Consider the following 18,850-nt stretch of genomic DNA (forward strand, 5'->3'; position numbering starts at 1 on the left):
TAAAAGACAAAAAAACTAAAGTAAGGGAAAGTTGGAAAAAAACAGACAAAGAAATGACCTGGAAAAAGTGCTTAAAAATGTTATAATAATAATTATGTAACAGAAGTTTAAATATGTAATTATAATTGTTATAGATATAGTTTTCCCCAGCTTTTTCCTTTTTTCCTTAGACAGTTTCTTCTGGCTTTTTTAAAACAACTTTCTAAATCTCTACATTTTTTTTGCAATTTATAGAACATTTCTCTCCAAGTTACTTATTGCCTTTTTGTCCCATGTTTTTGAAAGAAACTGCACCAATTTTGCTCAAGCTTCAAAGGTTTCAGTGTTTGTGAAAGGCGGTTTAAAGCAGCACAGATGTGATGTTGCTCCAGGTTTCAAAAGGATAAAAACACTGAATCTGCGCTCTGTGAATGCTTACATGATAAGAATCACTCCATCTGTTTTCTGCCGGGTGTTGTTTTTGTACAATTATCATTAAAGTCTGTAAACGTGAAACTTCTTAACAGTTTCTTTCAATTAAGTTTTACCACAAGCTTCAGTGCAGATTTTATCTCGATATGCTCCGTTTATGACGGCTCATGAATCACTCATGTCACCTCCAAACAGGCAACATAAATAGTACGTCCGGGGCTATATAGCCTCGCATGCTCCGATCAAAGGTCATCAGTTCCGGTGCTGAGACAGGTGATTGTCTTTAGGTGGAGCTGTGCGTCTCGCCCTGCCGGGTGTTCACACTGGAGGTGAGTCTGTCAGGTTGTGTGATAGTAACCAAGTTGAACCTCCCACGTCACTGTGAGCGATCCACAGCCGAGTTCAAAGGACACAAGCCCTGCCCTTGAGTCTGCCAGCGAGAGCCGAGCGGTGTTCTTTATCAGGTGGAGATTCTGCTGGGAGTCGGCCACTGCAGCCTCGGTCAGCCTGGGAATCACTGCCTTCTCCTGGAGCTCGCTCACCAACCAGAGCCAAGATGCCCAAAACGGTAAGACGCTCATGATTTTGTTGACAAGATTCTTAAATGCGTTGCTGAAATGCCTCTTCCTGGTCCAAGTTTGAGAGGGTGGTTGTGAGTCTAGAGATTCATCTGCTGAAATATTTATATTGGACTACTTGTGGAGAATTAACATTGATCATAAAACAAATTGCAGAGTCAATCATGATATTCTTAATAGTTTTAGTGACATTTTTTTTCTGTGTTGAAGCTTGTGAGTTATTTCCAAGAGGCACCTTCCCTTCTTAGCATTTACTCATTAACCAAATGTAGAGTTTGACCCATGCTGCACACATTCCTGGTTGAAACAATGCCACTAAAATGCTATTTCATGCCAAGTGCAGGGTCGTTCTTTCCCTGTGCGGACAAGTATACTTGATAATAATCATACCTTTGGTGACACTGGAGTGGTTCTGTAATTTGTAAGAGGAACTTTCCCAAAAATCTCATGAGTGTATGATTGAAGTGCTTTATTCTCTCCTTTTGATTTTGTAAGATAGTCAGCATAATTCATTTTCCATCAAAAACAAAAGGAAATCTGATGCATTTATTTGCTGAAAGTCTTAAATGCCCTCAGTTGGAGTTACTTAAGTGTTCAGCATCAGTGTGCAGGAGAACTGATAAGAAAGTCTGGCCGCTGCATTATGACTGCAGCTCTATGCTTATTGACTCTCCAAGGAGAAAGCTTCTCTTAAGAGGTCATGCTGACGTCCATTCGACTGACGTTTAACTTAAAATCAAACAGATTAATGAGTCATGATGGCAGGTTTAGATTGTGTTGTTCTGTAAAATGCTGAAAATGTGATTTATAAGTTGAATTCTAACAGGAGAAAGGAGTTTTGTAGATATTAAAGATAAAATTCAAGTCAAAAGATTTCTACAAAGTTCAATGCAGCGGCAGGGTGGTTGTTTTTTATGGATTGCTGCTTCCATAATGGTGATTTCAGCAGTCAGTGGTTTGAGAAACGGTCAGGCTGTTGTAGAAATTCATTAGGGGGGAGTTAAGGAGTTATCTTACGCATGTGATCATGGAAAATGGAAACAGTTAAGAAACACAGTGGAGATTTCATAAATGGATGTTCTAATTTTTGTTGCCCAAGTTTCAGTGGGTTTATCTTTATGACACTCGGGGTGTGCACTAGTTTAACTCCATAAAATGATTGTGTAACTGCTGCAAGCCCCGTGTGGCCTGCAGGCTGGGTCACGCAGTTGTCGTGTGTTTGTCGTGCTTTTTTTTTTAGAATATATTAAGAAAAAACCTTTTTTTCTGCACAGAAAGTCCTTCTAGAATCACTTGAAGTCATATTTATGTGCCAGTTTAATTTCTGTTGTTATAAAAGATGTTGATCCTACTAAAAATTGTAAAGTCTAAAGGCAATTTGGCAAGCAGTGAGTATTTTGATATTTTAATCTGCGTATGTGCAACCTTGTGGCACCTTGCAAGGGTAGTCCAAAGTCTAATGAGATAGTGAGCAATTATGGTTTATGAACAATCCACTTCACAGCTCCACATTAAAGGCATCCTTCACACAACTCACTTCATAATTTGTGTCTTTTACCATGGAAAAAAGTTTTTTTTCATAATGTTACCGCCAGAAGCAAATGGGCCAAAATAGAAGCAATATTTCCGCAAAACTTAACCCCTTGAAACACTGATTAACATCAGTTTTCCTGTGCTGTGCTCAGATGCCTTTCACAAGCCATTTAACCCTTTAAACCTGAACGAAATGATTTGATTTCTTTGAGGAACAGACATGGGGGAAAAGGCAATGATCAGTTTGGGAAGAAATGTCTCACAAATTGCAAAAAATTAGCAAATGACCTGAAAATTATTTAAAGAAAGGCAGAAGAATGTCCAGAAAAACTATATTTATAATTGTTATAATTTTATATTAAATTTGTGTTACAGAAAAAAAATATTATATGTAATTTTATAAAAAATCAACACTTTTTCTTGGGTCATTTTGTGTTTTTTTTTCTTGTGCTTATTTTCAGGTAATTTTTTTGTAATTTTTTAACCAATTTATTGAAAAATTTAGGCCATGTTCTGTTAAGCTGCCTTATACTCATGTTTTTGAAAGAAATCAAATCAATTTAAGTTTCAAAGGGTTAAGGATGGGGGTGCAGTGAATAAGAACAAACCATGCTGGATTGAGGGATTCTGGTTTATATCAGATAAAAACAGCTAAATGGTCAGACTGAATGGAAATAAGAGGGTTAATGTGTATCCAAACAGAAAATATCACGTGACTAAATGACCCCCTTTTGTTTTTTTGGGGTTTTTTTTTGCTGCAGGTCAACGTTCGCGTCACTACGATGGACGCAGAGCTGGAGTTTTCCTTCCATCCAAACACCAGCGGGAAGCAGCTCTTTGACCAGGTCTGTATGTGACAGTATGAGATGCACCATAAAAGAAATAACTGTATTTGAATTGTACCTCAAATCACAGCTACACAGTTCTTTACAGGACAAGATAAACCAGTATGAACCATCAAGATAAAAACAGTAATAACATGAATAAAATCAAATAAAAACCAATTTAACATGTAAAGATCAGAATAAAACAGAGCATGTAATAAAAAAATAAACAACTGAATAAAAGAGGGATTGAAACTAAATAAAAAACATTCACTGTAAAAGATAAAATCAAAAAACATCCTGTAAAAGACAGTTTTAGGAGTGATTTAAAAGACAATGCTGAGTTTGCTAACCTGATCTGATATATTTCTGTTGTAGAGTGAAAACTGCTAAACTGAGAAAATGCACAAACAATGAGTCTGTCCTCGCAGTTCCTGAAATGTTTACTTATTGAAATGCTTGCCAAAAATCTAAATTATCAGTAACTTGTGCTGAAAGGTGACATCACCACCCAACATTTATGATGCCCTCACTTCCTTGAGTTTACTGTGTAATTAGTTAAACCTTTGTATTTGACAAGAAGGCTCTGTGATAAATGGGTCTCTGAGGGTTTTTAGTAGATTCTCCACCTCAGCTGCTGTTCAGAGTCACATTATCAGACGGTACACTGATGTACAGTCTGTGCTAAATGCTGCTTTGTGCTGTAAATTAAATCAGAATGTTTCCAGGTCTGAATATAACACGTTTGGTGTATGAAGAGAAGGGGTGAAGATCCTGTCAGTTGTATTGTTTTAGGTTCTCACGTCTGTGTTTGTGTCTCTGTGTGTCTAAGGTTGCCAGGACCATCGGACTGCGTGAGATTTGGTACTTTGGGCTGCAGTTTGTTGACGCCAAAGGCTTCCTCACCTGGCTGAACTTTGACAAGAAGGTAAATCCACTGAGGGAAAGTGATGATGAATGACACTTTTTCTTGTGCTCAAAAAGGCTTAAATTTCACCCTTTTATATTACGCACAATCGTATCACATAAAATGTGTTTTTTAAAATGAAGCTTTTAAAAATATTGCACATTAATATGATTTTCTACTTTCATTGAGTTTGATTTTTTTTAACCAACATCAGTTCTAATCATAAATATCAAATATTCATTCATTTTCAGAATTTTAACTCTTTAAATGTGAGGTTTTGTCATGATACCACTATGTTTTTAGATAGAAATAAAAACACAGAAATTAATTATTTTCAGCATACTACATGCTAAGTGGATTTTTTTTTATCATTACAGCCTGGGATATGTCAGTGATTAGCAGCAACATTGATTTTTTTTTTTTTTTTTATATTATTGTTTGTGCAGTGTTAAATACTAACACTCATACTGCTCTGCACGCAAAATGTGCTTTTCAAGGTTAGGCTAAAAAAATATTATACATTAATATGATTTTCTACTTTTATTGAGTTTATGTATTGAACCAACATCAGTCGTAATCATAAATATCAAATATTCATCAATTTTCAGAATTTTAATCCTGTAAATGTGAGGATTTTGTCATGATGCCACTATGTTTTTAAATGAAAAAAAAAAATCATTTTCAGTATATTACATTTATTATATAGAACTCCTTGCCAAGGTGGTTTTTTGCTGCTGACAGTCTGGGATATGTCAGTGATCAGCAGCCACATTGATTGTGACAGGTCACGTAGTGGAAATAGCATGTATTTTCTCCATATGCCAGATAAGGGTCTGTAATAATTAGGCCTTAAAACTCATTTAACTGTCTTTTTTAAAATTTCTTTCTTTTTTTAGTTTTTCATTTCTTTTATTCAACTTTTGGTAAAAGAAGTCAAGCCCTTCTGTGTGAAAGTCCACTTTTGTGATGATGAAATCTTTAAACCTTCCACTGATTCCAGTACTTTGTTTTTACTTCATACTTACACTTACCTGTCAGCAAAATGTTACTAACTCACACATAAAACCTACCTCTGAACAGGACCACATAGTATTTATTGACAATGCAGAAAAAATGTGTTTTAAATTTGGTTTAAAAAAAAATGTTTTTAAATGTTTTTATAAAGCCTAAAACGTAAGTGTCTGAAACTTGTAGACGCTGTGATTTCTGCTCTGCTCTGCTCAGGTGATGGCCCAGGATGTGAGGAGGGAGACTCCCCTGCAGTTCAAGCTGAGGGCCAAGTTTTACCCCGAGGATGTGGCCGAGGAGCTGATCCAGGACGTCACCCGCCGGCTTTTCTTCCTGCAGGTGAAGGAGGAAATTTTGGGGGAGGACATCTACTGCCCTCCAGAGACCGCTGTGCTGCTGGCCTCGTACGCCGTGCAGGCCAAGTACGGAGAGAAGAACAAGTCAGCACATCATCCAGGTTACCTGTCCAGTGAGCGCCTGCTGCCCAAGAGGTGAGAGTCTCTGGTATTTTTACTTTACTGCACTGTTATTGCCAGACAACGCACAATAAATTAGAAAGAAAATACTCTGGTTATCTCACAGCTACAAACACTGTGTGTGGAATTGGTCACAAGTGTTTAAATTATTATGAGCCTTTCAAAAGCAAAAAGAATGACTCATGAAGAGGTGATAAGATTGATAGTAGAGGGGATAATAGAAAAGTTCAAAGGTATAAATAAAAGATTGATAAAAAAAATAAAAAATTATAAAGAACTGAACTTGTGCCCAGAAGAACAATAAATAATTTTCTGCACACCAAAAGACTTAATGCACTTTTTAGAACGGGGTCAAGGTTAAAACACGGGGTGAGGCAGAGGTTGTTAATCCTTCCATTATAAAACTTTACTTCTAGATTAAAAGGCAAACAGGATGTAGTTGATATGTTTATTGCTTTAGTGATATATGATGATTAAGGAGAGGAAAAAACGCTCCTTGGTGCAGAGCATTTTTGTATGAGCTCCACCAAACCATAACTTTGTGGAATTAGTTGTCAAAGATTATCTACTCGGGAGTCACAATGTATTTTATGCCTGAGAAACAACTTGTTTTATGTTTTTTAAGCACTAAATGTGTCCTTTGTAGGGATGCACGATTATTATCGGGACCGATAATCAGTCCAAAACATGTCATCAGTCAGCAGCAAGGTTTCCCCCATTGTTTCTTTGTCTTTTTTATAACTCTTTCCCCGCCATTGACAAGATTTTCTGTCCATCGGTGTTTTCGCTGTAGTGTAGGGGACACTGTTACGGGTGTAATGCAATAAAACAACATTTCCACGTCCCAAAACAAACGAACAAGACGATCTAAGGTCCCAGGGTGACGGAGGAGAGGACTACTAACGTGCCGACTTTATTGCTATTTAGTGGCTTTTCGGACCCTCTCAGCGGTGTTGTTTTAAAAAATTGCAACAGGAGAAACATTTAGCAACTTATTTAGATCATCAGTAAACAAGAAGGAAATATACTGTCCAGGTCGGCCCTTATAGGAGAAATACGAGGTTGCTGAGAGCGCCACACGCTAGAGGGGTAAAGCTGGTCGCACTAAAAAAAAAACCAACAAAAAACTCGATAACAATTCTCTGTGCCGTTAGCGCCCTTTCTTCATGTTCTGCCTTCAAAATAACAAATGAACAAATAAAGAGAGAAATAGTCATAAACTCAGCGCCCCTGTTGTTTCTCATCATTGACCTGCTGACCAGCCTGCACCGTGAGACCTGACCGGAAATGTTTTTTTTATCAAAATGCACAAATTAAATTGATCTGTACTCACCACATCTCAGCCTTTCATACCCTCAGGTAATGAAAAACAAAAAGAAATTATCCGTTATCTGTATCTCATCGGCCACAACAAGCTGGAAATTATCGGTATCAGTGGAAATAATCATTATCGTGCATCACTGGTCCTCTGGTTTGATTTCTGTATTTCTTTAAGGGCAAAGAATAATAAATATATTGTTTAAACTGACTTATTAACTATCCAACAAAGAAGAATAACTTAACCACTTATATACCTCTCTGAAGACTGTGTGAACCAAGAACATTTTCTGAACATAAATTGGAAAAAAAAACTGGAAACTGTCTCCCTGAATAGCACCAAAAATAACTCAATTAAGAACCTGTGTTTTATTACGTACACAATCACCAACAAGACCTGCAACAACATAGTTTGATTAGCTCTGTAGGTATACACACACTATTTACAGTTTCACCGTTGTGTTTCTGATACCTGGTCTCTCCCCTCAGAGTCCTGGACCAACACAAGCTGTCCAAGGACCAGTGGGAGGACAGGATCCAGGTCTGGCACGAGGAGCACCGATCGATGCTGAAGTAAGTGACAAATATACTCTAATGTAAATCTCTTTCAGGCAAATGTTCCTAAAAGCTGAATTCATGAGCATTAAAACACACTTTCTCAGTTCAGTGCACTCGGTGGTTTTGCCTCTCACCAGTTATTCATGTGTTAAATTTAGGCAGATATGATTGTAAAACATTATTGAGTTAGTTTGCTGACTTTATGACTCTTTTATAATTGTGGTAATTTTACATTTTGGCTTAGGTTATCCCGAATAAACATATATTTGATTTAATCTCAAAGTTGGAATAAAAAGTTAAATCATCTGGCTAAAGCACCACCAAGTTTTTACATTGGATCGAGGGTTGATAACATTTTATAGAATCAAGATTTTTCCTTCAAATTTTAAATGTTTTTATTGTTTATTAAAGGGCCACGTGGGATCTGTTGGTCTGTGTTGTTCTTTTCAAAGTGCTGTCGCTCTCATGGCGATCAGTTGAGAAAAGGCTTTTCTGAAGCTCAGCAACATTCCTCAGTAATATCATTTATTCCACAAAACCTGAGTTTTTACATATTCAAGTGACAAAACTTTGCAACTTTCACAGTCATTTCACCAGAACAGTAAGTGGTGGTCAAATCTTGTTACTTTGGCCAAAATCTAATGCTTTGAAAAGTACAATCATTTATTATGGCGCCAAGTATGGGAATTGTGACAGCAACATTTCTCCACATTTAGCTCTAAAACATCGTTAAAAAGATTTATTATTTCGTGAAAAGATATGTTCAAGGTAATATCACCGTTAAATAAAACTTATTAACAAATTAAATCGGAACGTTAAATGTTATATCTAAATGAGTAAATATTTAACATCTAGTTATAACATTTAACATTTAGATTTAATCTTAAATCTCTTTTGTAAAATAAATAAATTAAATAAATAAAAAACCCAAACAAAACAAAACAAAATAATCAATCAGACAAAATAGAGCAATACATGCCATTTAAAGACTGGAAAAGACCATAAAAACCTAAAAGCACTGTAAGCGGTAGTGACAAATGACAAATGATGGCTGTGTTCTTCTGTGTTTCCATGCGTGTTAAACAGGGAAGAGTCCATGATCGAGTACCTGAAGATCGCTCAGGACCTGGAAATGTACGGCGTCAACTACTTTGAGATCAAGAACAAGAAGGGCTCGGACCTGTGGCTGGGCGTCGACGCTCTGGGACTGAATATCTATGAGAAGGATGACAAGTAAGTCAGTCAATCAGTGACTGAATTCACAGTTTATGCCGAACAGTTTTCACCTTTTATGTCTTTTCTAACATCATGAGAGCAGCGTGTATTGATTTGATGTCATACAGTTGTAGACGGGAGGGCAACACATGAGCAGTCACTGACCTCTGCTGCCGTCCTTTTTCAGTCGGTCAGGTTTTAAATACCATGTTTGACTGCATGGCTGTTGTTTTTAAAAGGCCATTGACCTAATTCACATTACTCTACTACAACATGAACATACAAGCTCTCGCTGACACCACGTGTGACAGCATGTTCAGTGCAAAGAGTTTCCTGCCTGCAATATTCTAAAACATTTTTTATATCTTTTGTTGAGTTTTCTGATTTTTGATTATCTCCGTCCTCTAGGCTGACTCCAAAGATCGGATTCCCCTGGAGCGAAATCAGAAACATTTCCTTCAGTGATAAGAAATTTGTCATCAAGCCGATAGATAAGAGATCTCCTGTAAGTATTTCTTAAAACCCTCAGTGGCATCTTTAAGAGTATGTGAGTGTGTAAAGATGAGGCACATGCAGGTTTGCACCATGAGGCAGCACAAATGTGATGCAGGTTTACAGAAAAACAACAGGGTTAAAGTTGTACCAGTCACACAAATATGCAGCATTTTTAGTTGAATTTGTTTGTGCATTTTTGTTTGGCTTTTTGACTTTATTATCATCGGGTAGCTTCAGAGAGGGGGGAGAGAGAGAGGGTAACAAGCAGCAAAGGGCAGAAGGTTGGAATCGAACCTGCAGCTTCTGCAGTACAGACATAGCCTTTATACATTGTGCACCAGCGCTACCAGGTGATGTTCCTGGGCGTCCCATTTGTGCCTTTTTTAGGTTGAGCAGTTTCTGATATTTATGAAAAGACAACAAAAGACAACAAACTCTTTAAAAAAAGTAGAATAACATAGGGGGTGACAATATGTGGAATATACTCGAGGTATTGCAGCGTGTTCCACAAACGATATATAAAATGACTTTATCGCAAACATCAAAATCAAAATAAATTGTTGCGCTGTTTTTATAAACCATCGACATTTTGTTTCTCACTCCTACAGCTTGTTGAAATATAGCAGCATGCACAACTCCAAAATGCTGGGCAACATATGGGCTGCACAGCTGTGCAGAGGATCCAAAAACAAACGGAACACCAGCACTAAATAATTTTACAAACTGAAATGGACGTGTTTCATTTTCATGATCATACCCTTGATTTAAATTTTATTAAACTAAACCTTGAGAAAGTTTTTCTTTTGGGACTGTAGTTTAAAAAATGTTTGTTTGATGATAAAAAAAAATGTACCACAACTATAGAAATGAACTGAGCAGCTCGATGTGTTTTGGAAACATATTAAAAACCAAACTGTCCTCGACATTTTCTTTTTCTCAAGGATTTCATATTCTATGCTCCACGGCTGCGAGTCAACAAGTGCATCCTGCAGCTGTGCATGGGCAACCACGAGCTGTACATGCGCCGCCGCAAGACCGACACCATCGAGGTCCAGCAGATGAAGGCTCAGGCCAAAGAGGAGAGGCTGCAGAAAAAGATGGAGAGGTAAGAGACAGGGACATCTAATCATTAAAAAGTGCCACTGTCATGGTCTGTGAAGCATTAGGACTTGAGGCTGTTATTAATATGTCTGATCTTCAGCCTTTCGTTCATGTGTGTGCAGAGATCAGCTGGAGAGTGAGAAGAAGAAGCGTGAGGCCATCGAGAAAGAGAAGGAGCAGATGGAGAGAGAAAAGCAGGAGCTGATGATGAAGCTCTACCAGTTTGAAGAGACAACCAAGAGAGCAGAGAGAGGTGAGACAGAGACGCTTCACGCTGACTCATTACAGACCAAACTGGTCTTATTACGACACAGAAAAAAAAAGGAAATCAGCAATTTGATTTATGATTCAAACTTAAACACATAGCACAGCTGCACTGCCCTCTTGTGTTAATTACCTGAAATACAGCTCACTTTTTACATTAAGGTCACAGATTTGAGGGGCTGTCAAGTCTTTGAAAGTTCCCTAAATCTGCATCAAATGGCTTCTAAACAAATCATCATTTTTAAGAATGATTGCGGCTTTTTTTTTCTGGGCAAGATATAAACTATATTCCTGCATTAGAAAATGGTGGCAACATGCACTCTGCAAAGAAAAAGCAGTCACAGACTGCAAAATAGTCTGATTTGGGAATCACCTTTACTCACGAGCTTTAAATCAGTTATTCCAAACCTAGATATCCCAATCGAGGTCCCTAAAAATCTAAAAGGGTCCTGATATCAAAAAATATTGCAATAATTTATTTTTTTTCTTAAATTTTCACTGTTATTTTTCTTTTTGTTTAATGAAAACACATATTTTACCTTGTTAAAAAAATCATTCAAATTTAAGAAGCTGAGAGGGGAAAAAAATCCCACACTGCTCACTCTGAAAAACTGTTATCATGAAGGCTCACAAGGCAAGTTTATTTATATAGGATATTCAGAAACAAGGCAAATCAAAGTGCTCTCCATGAGACATCAAAAGCATCAAGACATAGAGCAAAAGAAACATGTAAGAAAAGGAGAATTATATTATAAATACAAGCAAAAAAACTGTAACTAAATAAAAGTTACAGTGCAGTGTAAGAAATGAATAAATATTTAATTTAATAAAAGGTAGCGACAAAGAGAAAAGTCTTCAGCTTTGAAGTACTCACTTGTTCATTTTAAAGATCCATAAACTACAAAAGACAGCAGCCGCTGCCTCAAAGAAATATGTCACACGGGACAACAACAACAAAAGAAAATATTAATATTCGAACAAGTGAAGTCTGAATATGTTCAGTCCAAGATGCCCAACAGTTTTTTAAACTTTTCCTGTTCAAGTCTTACAATAACAAGTCTTTTTTTAGGTAATGAAAACGTTCTTATTTTACAGATTTAAAACTGCGGCAGATCAATCACTGTAATGAATTTTACGATCCATGACAGATTTTTCTCGTGTTTTACTGACTTTTTTTTCCCCGCAGAGCTTCAGGAGCAGCTGGACAGGGCCATGAGGCTGGAGGAGGAGAGGAGGAGGGTGGAGCAGGAGGCGGCCCGGCTGGAGGCTGAGAGGATGGAGGCCATAATAGCCAAGGAGGAGCTGGCCAGGCAAGCCGAGGACCAGATGAAGAGCCAGGAGCAGCTGGTGAGTACACGGTGCAAGAAGTACTCAGATCCTTCACGTGAGAAAAAGTCGTGACAGGAAAACAGTCATTACACACAGAGCTCCTGCATTCAGGATAAACACATAATAACTGTTTTGATTGCTGTTTGAACCAATACATCCTTTATTTGGGGAATCTCCTGGGCTTACAGTGTTTGTCGTACAGCCTGAGAAAATTCACTAACAATCTTTCTTCATTTTTGACTCTTTAGAAAATATCAATTACTCATTTTAAACTGAGCTAAAATGTGTTACTTTAATGTTTTTATGATATTTCTGGAGTTACAAATACCACTTTTTTCCATCCATTCATAAAATGACAATGTGTCTAGATAATTGATGTTGCTGAGGTACTAGATTTCTGTAATTGTGCTTTTAAACCTTTAGGGCCCGCTTTAATATTACACACACTTGGAGTGCTCTGCGCACAAAATGCGCTTTTTAAAATCAAGCTTTAAAAAAATATAACACATAAATATTATTTTCTACTTTCATTGAGTTAATTTTTTAACCAACATCAGGAAAATAGTCAAAATGACAAATTCCAAGTCAAAAGTCCAGAATGACACCCAGAAATAATACAAGTCGTGTTTTTCTGCTTTGATGGCTGTGGGATGCCAAATTGCTGTTTCTGTGGAGCATTTTTTTACACTTAACAGTCTGAATGTAACTATTTTGTTTACACCGTTTTTTTAGACTTATTGAACTGAAAATTCTGAAATTAAACAAAAAAAAGTACGCAATATGCATGAAGAAAGCCCAAATTATCAAAAAAATGAAGAATGAAAGTGCGTAAAATGCGCCAAACAGTCCCTAAGGGTTAATGAAATGATCGGTTTGTGCTTCCTCCCTCAGGCCGCAGAGCTGGCTGAGTACAGCGCCAAGATCGCTGTGCTGGAAGAGATCAAGAAAGAGAAGGAGGAAGAGGCTGAGTCATGGCACAGCAAGGTGAGTGAACACCACGCCATCGTATCAGCCTCTTGAAATCTCAGGGATTACCTGGAAATGTCAGAACAAACCATTTCCTTCTTGTCACATGTCCAGGTGATTTTTTGTGATCAGAATCGTCTTTTTTTACGGCACCTGTGTAATCTGCAATTTTATTTTTTTACTAGTGTGTTTTATTACTTTTGTTAGTACAAAAAGAAAGTTACTATATATTTTTTTCACCAGATGTCTGGCATGTGTATAGGAGTATGTATACATATATATTCATGTATGTAGGAACAGTGTCTAAGATTTATGGGGATGTGGGTTTTTCTATTTCTCAACCAATGAAATGTATTTAAAAAAACTTGTGACTAAACATCTCCACTGGATCCTTTTAAAAACACAGCATTTTTTCTCATTTCTGAAAAATAGCAATTTTGGAGGTTTGTGCCCTACAGCAGTGTAGGGTTTAAATTTTTTAAATGTTTGTTTTTTAACCATTTGACCAGGGACAACACAGGAAAATTCATGTACAGTTTATTATTGCCGTCTAAACTAAACTAAACGTCCTCTTCATCTCAGGCTAAGGAGGTGGAGGAGAATCTGATGAAGACCAGGGAGGAGCTGCACAGTGTGATGAGCTCCACTAACTCAGCTCCTGCCAAGGCTCCTTCCTCCTCGTCCTCCTCCTCAGACAGCGAGAGCGACCACGAGCACAGCGAAGAGAACAGCACCTACAGCGCCGAGCTGCAGTCGCAGGGCATCAACGACCACCGCCACGAGGAGGAGCGACTCACTGAGGCCGAGAAGAACGAGCGCCTGCAGAAACAGCTGATGGTGAGTTCAGGGGTGGGAGGGAGCGGTCAAACGATATTGGTTTTTCAGGGCTGATACCAATAAAGATTATTAGAAGTTAATGAGACCGATAGGCGTTATTTGAAACCGATATGCGTTTACAAAAAAAAGAAAGAAAATCTTTCTGTTTGGAACAAATCTTGTTTGAATGCCTTCACCAAATGTTTCATCAAACTTAATTTTTCAACATCATGTACATCATAAAGTTCCCAGCAACTTTTTTTTATAAAATCAAGTGAAAATTTTAATAAAAAAGGAATTTCCTTGAGGTTTTACAAAGTAAAGGGTCCACTCATGCTGACACTTGTTTTGCACTTTTTAATTAATTAATTATATCTGCAATTATTAAAATAAAACAAAGATACAGATAATCGGAAAAATGCCTGATATCAGCCCCAATAATCAGCAAGGCTGATAATCTGTTGACCCCAGTGAAAGGTGCGAGCAAACTTTATGTTTTTTAATCTTAGAGTGCGTGTCCCTTGTTTGTCATTCTGTCCCCTCTCTAAATTTGGATGTTTTGGCTGGTTAGTGAACGCAGTGCAGACGGAGCTCTACTTTTTTCCTCAGCAGCAGTTTGAGGAGTTTGAGTAGCAGAGTGGATTATTGATCCAGTCAGAGCTGATCAGATCAGTGGAAGAGAAACGCAGCTGCTGCAGAGAGTGAAAGCAAACTTTAGGAAATGGCATCATGAACGGTTAAGATTTACTTTCATTGCGCCGAGTATCAGGAGAGGTCAAAGGGTGCAGATGACCCCGGCCTAAAGTCAAGGAAAGGCCAAAGGTTTAGCCTTAAATTGGATCAAGTGCAACAATTTATTTGCTGTCTTACATCACTGTTAACACAGTTTATATGTATTCATGCAATAAATAAAAGGAGCAGAGAGGAAAAAGTCAAATGTTTGGCTAAAATAAATGTGAACAAACACCAAGTTCGACAGGCGGAGCTGAAGGCGATGAGTTTGACAGATTAATGTCATCAAATAAAACCTACTACAACAGGCTCAGTTTAAATCCTACAGTGACGACACACGTATCACATGAAAACAGACGATCCAGCACCGACCATCTCATGCTATCGTGTCAGGATGGAGGCTCAATAACACTCAAAGTTACACGAGATTACACGAGATAAGTGCCATTTTTAAAAGTGATGTATTTACATTTTTTCTGCATACTGGGGTCCCTAAATAAAGTTGGTCTGACTATAAGACTGAGAGTTAACAACCGTAACACTCTTTTAGTTCTGCACACAATTTGACAAATATTTGACCAATGTAGCCCTCAAAACTGAATGAACATGTTGGCTTTGTAACTTATAAATTAAGAAATCCAACTGAATTGTTGGGGAACCCCCTCCTCCCTTTGGATGTGGATGAGATGTTGAATCTCAATGGGACTATTCCTGGTTAAATAAAGGTTAAATGAAATAAAATGAATAAATATCTGCATCCATGTTCACCAGTTGGGCTTTTCGCACTGGACCTGCTGCAGCCACCAGCTCTGTGGCAAACTCACGATCTGCAGCAGGAGTTTCAGCGTCTGGTTTATTTTTCACAAGTCGTGTGGGAATCTAGCAAGAAAACACAATAAATGTCTGTTATAATCTATAACACTGATATATAAAATATAGATCTATTAAATACACATCTGGTGTGAACGGTCCAACAACTGCTCGTGCACTTATAGACATATTAGGATGCTTGTGCATCCAAAGTTTAAGTTTCCACATCTCACTTGTGTAAGTTGTATATGACCAGGATTTGCTTCATAACGTGTTTTGAGGCCGTAAAATCATCTCAGATGTGTAATAAACTCAGATTTAACGTGAGTACAGAGAAATCTTCCTTCTGCAGCAGTTGAATGTGAAAACAGTCCTCTGGTGTCAAATTCTGTGCAGCGATGCTCAAAGTGAAGTAACAAGAAACAAAACACATTTTTGTCATGCTTCATCGTTCACGTTCTCAGGTTTTTTTCTTCATAGTATTTAGTTGTTTTCATACAAAGAGACTGAAGTGTTGCAGCCGCAGACAGGTTGTGTTTCGACTGGTAAACCTCACGTCTGCCTGCAGCTGAGTATAAAGTTACGAAAGAAAGATTACTTTCTCGAAAATTGTGCAAGTCATCCTGACAGTCTCATTCTGAGACATTTGAGGAGATTAGAAGTACTGAAGTGACGGCACACAACAACTCACGTGACGCATTCAAGATCTCGACTGAAGGAAATGTACGGATGTAAGATGATCTGGCAATGGATTCAGTGTAAAACTCTTTCCTCGTCGTCTGTAGAACGTCTGTGTTGCTGTATTGAGCAAATCAATGAATGGATGCATCAAAAATATTCTCCAACTTCACAGAGATAAAACCAACATCATTGTCTTTGGGCCAAGAAAGCTGTCAGCTCTCACATTGAATCCCTCTCTCTTAAAACCAAGAGCCAAGCAAGAAACCTCGGGGTTATCCTGGACTCAGAAAAAGAAAATTAAATTTCCACAGTCACATCAAATCAGTGACTTCATCTGCCTGCTATCATTAAAAAAAACATCTCAGAGTCAGAGAAATAATGTCAAAGCACGACCTTGAAAGGCGTACCCTGCACGCCTTTATTTCCAGGTTAGATTACTGCAACGGTCTGTTTTGGGCCTTTTAAAATAAGCTGTTCTGCAACTTCTTCAGCTTATTGAGAATGCTGCTGTGAGAGTCCTGACAAAAACTATGAAGTATGACCCCATGACTCCGGTTCTAAAATCCTCGCTATTTGTCTGTAAATCACTCTGTGGCTCAGCGCCAAAATACATCTCTGACATGCTTGTGACATATGAACCTTCAGGGACCCTCAGGGCATCAGGGGCCCAAGAGTCAGAACTAAACACAGTGGAGAAGTTTTGTTATCATGCTGCACAAACCTGGAATAACCTGGAATAACCTGGAATCACCCTCCAGATGATGTTTGACAAGCCCCAACTCTGAACACTGCTGCTAATGACTGCAACTTTCATTTTAATCTTTTTATCTTTGCACCTCTTGTCTTAACTTTTGCTATTTTTAATGGTGATTGATTTTTTTAACATTTTTTTAAATCATTTAATAATTAATTTTAACTTTTATATCTTATTTCTTTACTCTTTTATTGTAAATCTGTATCTTAATGTTTTTATATTTTATGCGCTGTAAAGCACTTTGAGTTGTCCTGTTGTATGAAATGTGCCTAATGAAATCCCGTCCTCCTCAGGACCTGAGGGCAGAGTTGGCAGAAGCCCGGGACGACAGCAAGAGGACCCAGAACGACCGTCTGCACATCGAGAACGTCGACGCCGGCCGCGACAAGTACAAGACGCTGCGTCAGATCCGTCAGGGCAACACCAAGCAGAGGATCGATGAGTTTGAGGCCTTGTAGGAAACCTCAGAGACCTGCAGATCTCTCTCCCACATTCCTCATGAAGGCCCCAATCAGCCAGGTTTTTAACTGAAGCGTGATGTAATCACACCTGATTTTAAAAACCCAGAAAAACACGACGCTGATCTGTGTAAAAGTACCTCCATGAGTTTGTTTTACCAGTTTAACTTTTTCTCTAAAAGCACTGTTCTGTTTTGTTTTCTTTGTAGCACTCAAACATCTCCAGTGTGCTGTTTAGCCTGATTAAAACTTTAAAACTTAGCAGAAAGCTACTGTGTTCCTCATGTCAACAATTTAACTGTGATATCGATCAAAACAATCAAAAATGTCAAATTTGGCTTTGCAGTTTTGTTTTTACATCAAACCAAAGTTTTTAAATTAAGATTTATTTAACGATGCCTCATGCAATGATTTGGTTTGTTGATTAACGCATTGATTATATTTTTTCGTTTACTACGTGATGTCTTTTTGCATACGTAAAACTGCCTAAGATCCTGATAGTAAAAAAAAAGAAAAACGAGAAGAAATTTATAAGGAAAAAGCCACAGACTTAAACAAATGGACCTCCCCTTAACTTAAGGAGAATAACAAAAAACAAAAAAGGAAGAAAAGTAAAAGAACCAAACTAACATAATTCAGAAAATACAACTAAAGCTAAATAACAAGCACACAGAGTTGATAAACTAACTGCTGAGTTGACAAAAAGCCAATGGCAACAAAGTACTTTGGCGGTCAATATTTGTCCATCACAACATTGGAGGAAGTAACTGCCTCGTTCTGTAAACAGGAAGGTGAAGCCGATCAGCCTGTCTGCTGTTTATGAATTTGGAAATTAAATTTAAAGAAACTGCTAAAAGATGATTGTCTTTATGTTGCTTGTTTTGGCCAGCCAACAGTCCAAAACTCAAATATATTTAATTTATTGTAATATAATTAAGAGACACGTGGCAAACATGTGAGAAGCTGATAAATAAAAATCTGAGCAAAGTGTTCAGATTTCATTCAAAAACAAGTGAAGATGTTACATCAAAAAAAGTAATAAAATAATAATAATAAAAAGGAAAACTAAAAATCGAAAGAAGACATAAATACGTAGATAAAATAATAATTATAACAATAATTATAAACATAATTCTCTGGACATTTTATTATCTTCTACTTATTCTCTCTTTCTCTTAAAACTAATTTTCAGGTCTTTTTGTTTTCCTAATTTCTTGCCAGACATATCCATGGCGGGAGCCTCATAAGTCTCTCCCAAAATTAGCCAACTTTTTTTTAATCACCAAAAATATGTAAAGAATTTTTTTTTAAAAATATTTTCCTTATAAACTGCCACAAACTTTTAAGTGGGGAAAAAAGGCTTTTTCCCCCCCAAAAAATTAAATTGTAAAACTGACAAATTCCAGTCAAAAGCCCAGAATGACATTGAGAAATAATACGAGTCATGTTTTTTGAATGGTTTTCAATGGAGCATTTTTTGACCTTAACAGTCCAAATGTAACTATTTTTAGACTTATTGTAGGAGCTGAGCTGGAAACTCCAAGATTCAACAAAAATACACAATCTTAGCCAAATTTGTGCCATATGCATGAACACAGCCAAAATGATCAGAAAATG

General features: G+C 37.5%; 1 protein-coding gene across 1 annotated transcript; it reads left to right on the top strand.

Moving 5' to 3' along the window:
- The first annotated feature begins 164 nt into the window (after positions 1-164).
- ezra (ezrin a) lies at positions 165-18,089 on the top strand. The gene is made up of 13 exons (XM_042501351.1): positions 165-979; positions 3,284-3,367; positions 4,179-4,274; positions 5,478-5,752; positions 7,544-7,627; positions 8,699-8,845; positions 9,236-9,332; positions 10,264-10,427; positions 10,546-10,676; positions 11,874-12,034; positions 12,908-13,000; positions 13,565-13,819; positions 17,069-18,089. The coding sequence occupies exons 1-13, from the start codon at positions 968-970 to the stop codon at positions 17,231-17,233; spliced, it is 1,764 nt and encodes a 587-aa protein (XP_042357285.1). The 5' UTR covers positions 165-967; the 3' UTR covers positions 17,234-18,089.
- Positions 18,090-18,850: the final 761 nt, after the last annotated feature.

The sequence above is a fragment of the Plectropomus leopardus genome, chromosome 14 (assembly GCF_008729295.1).
Source record: "Plectropomus leopardus isolate mb chromosome 14, YSFRI_Pleo_2.0, whole genome shotgun sequence".
Classification (NCBI taxonomy): Eukaryota; Metazoa; Chordata; class Actinopteri; order Perciformes; family Serranidae; genus Plectropomus; species Plectropomus leopardus.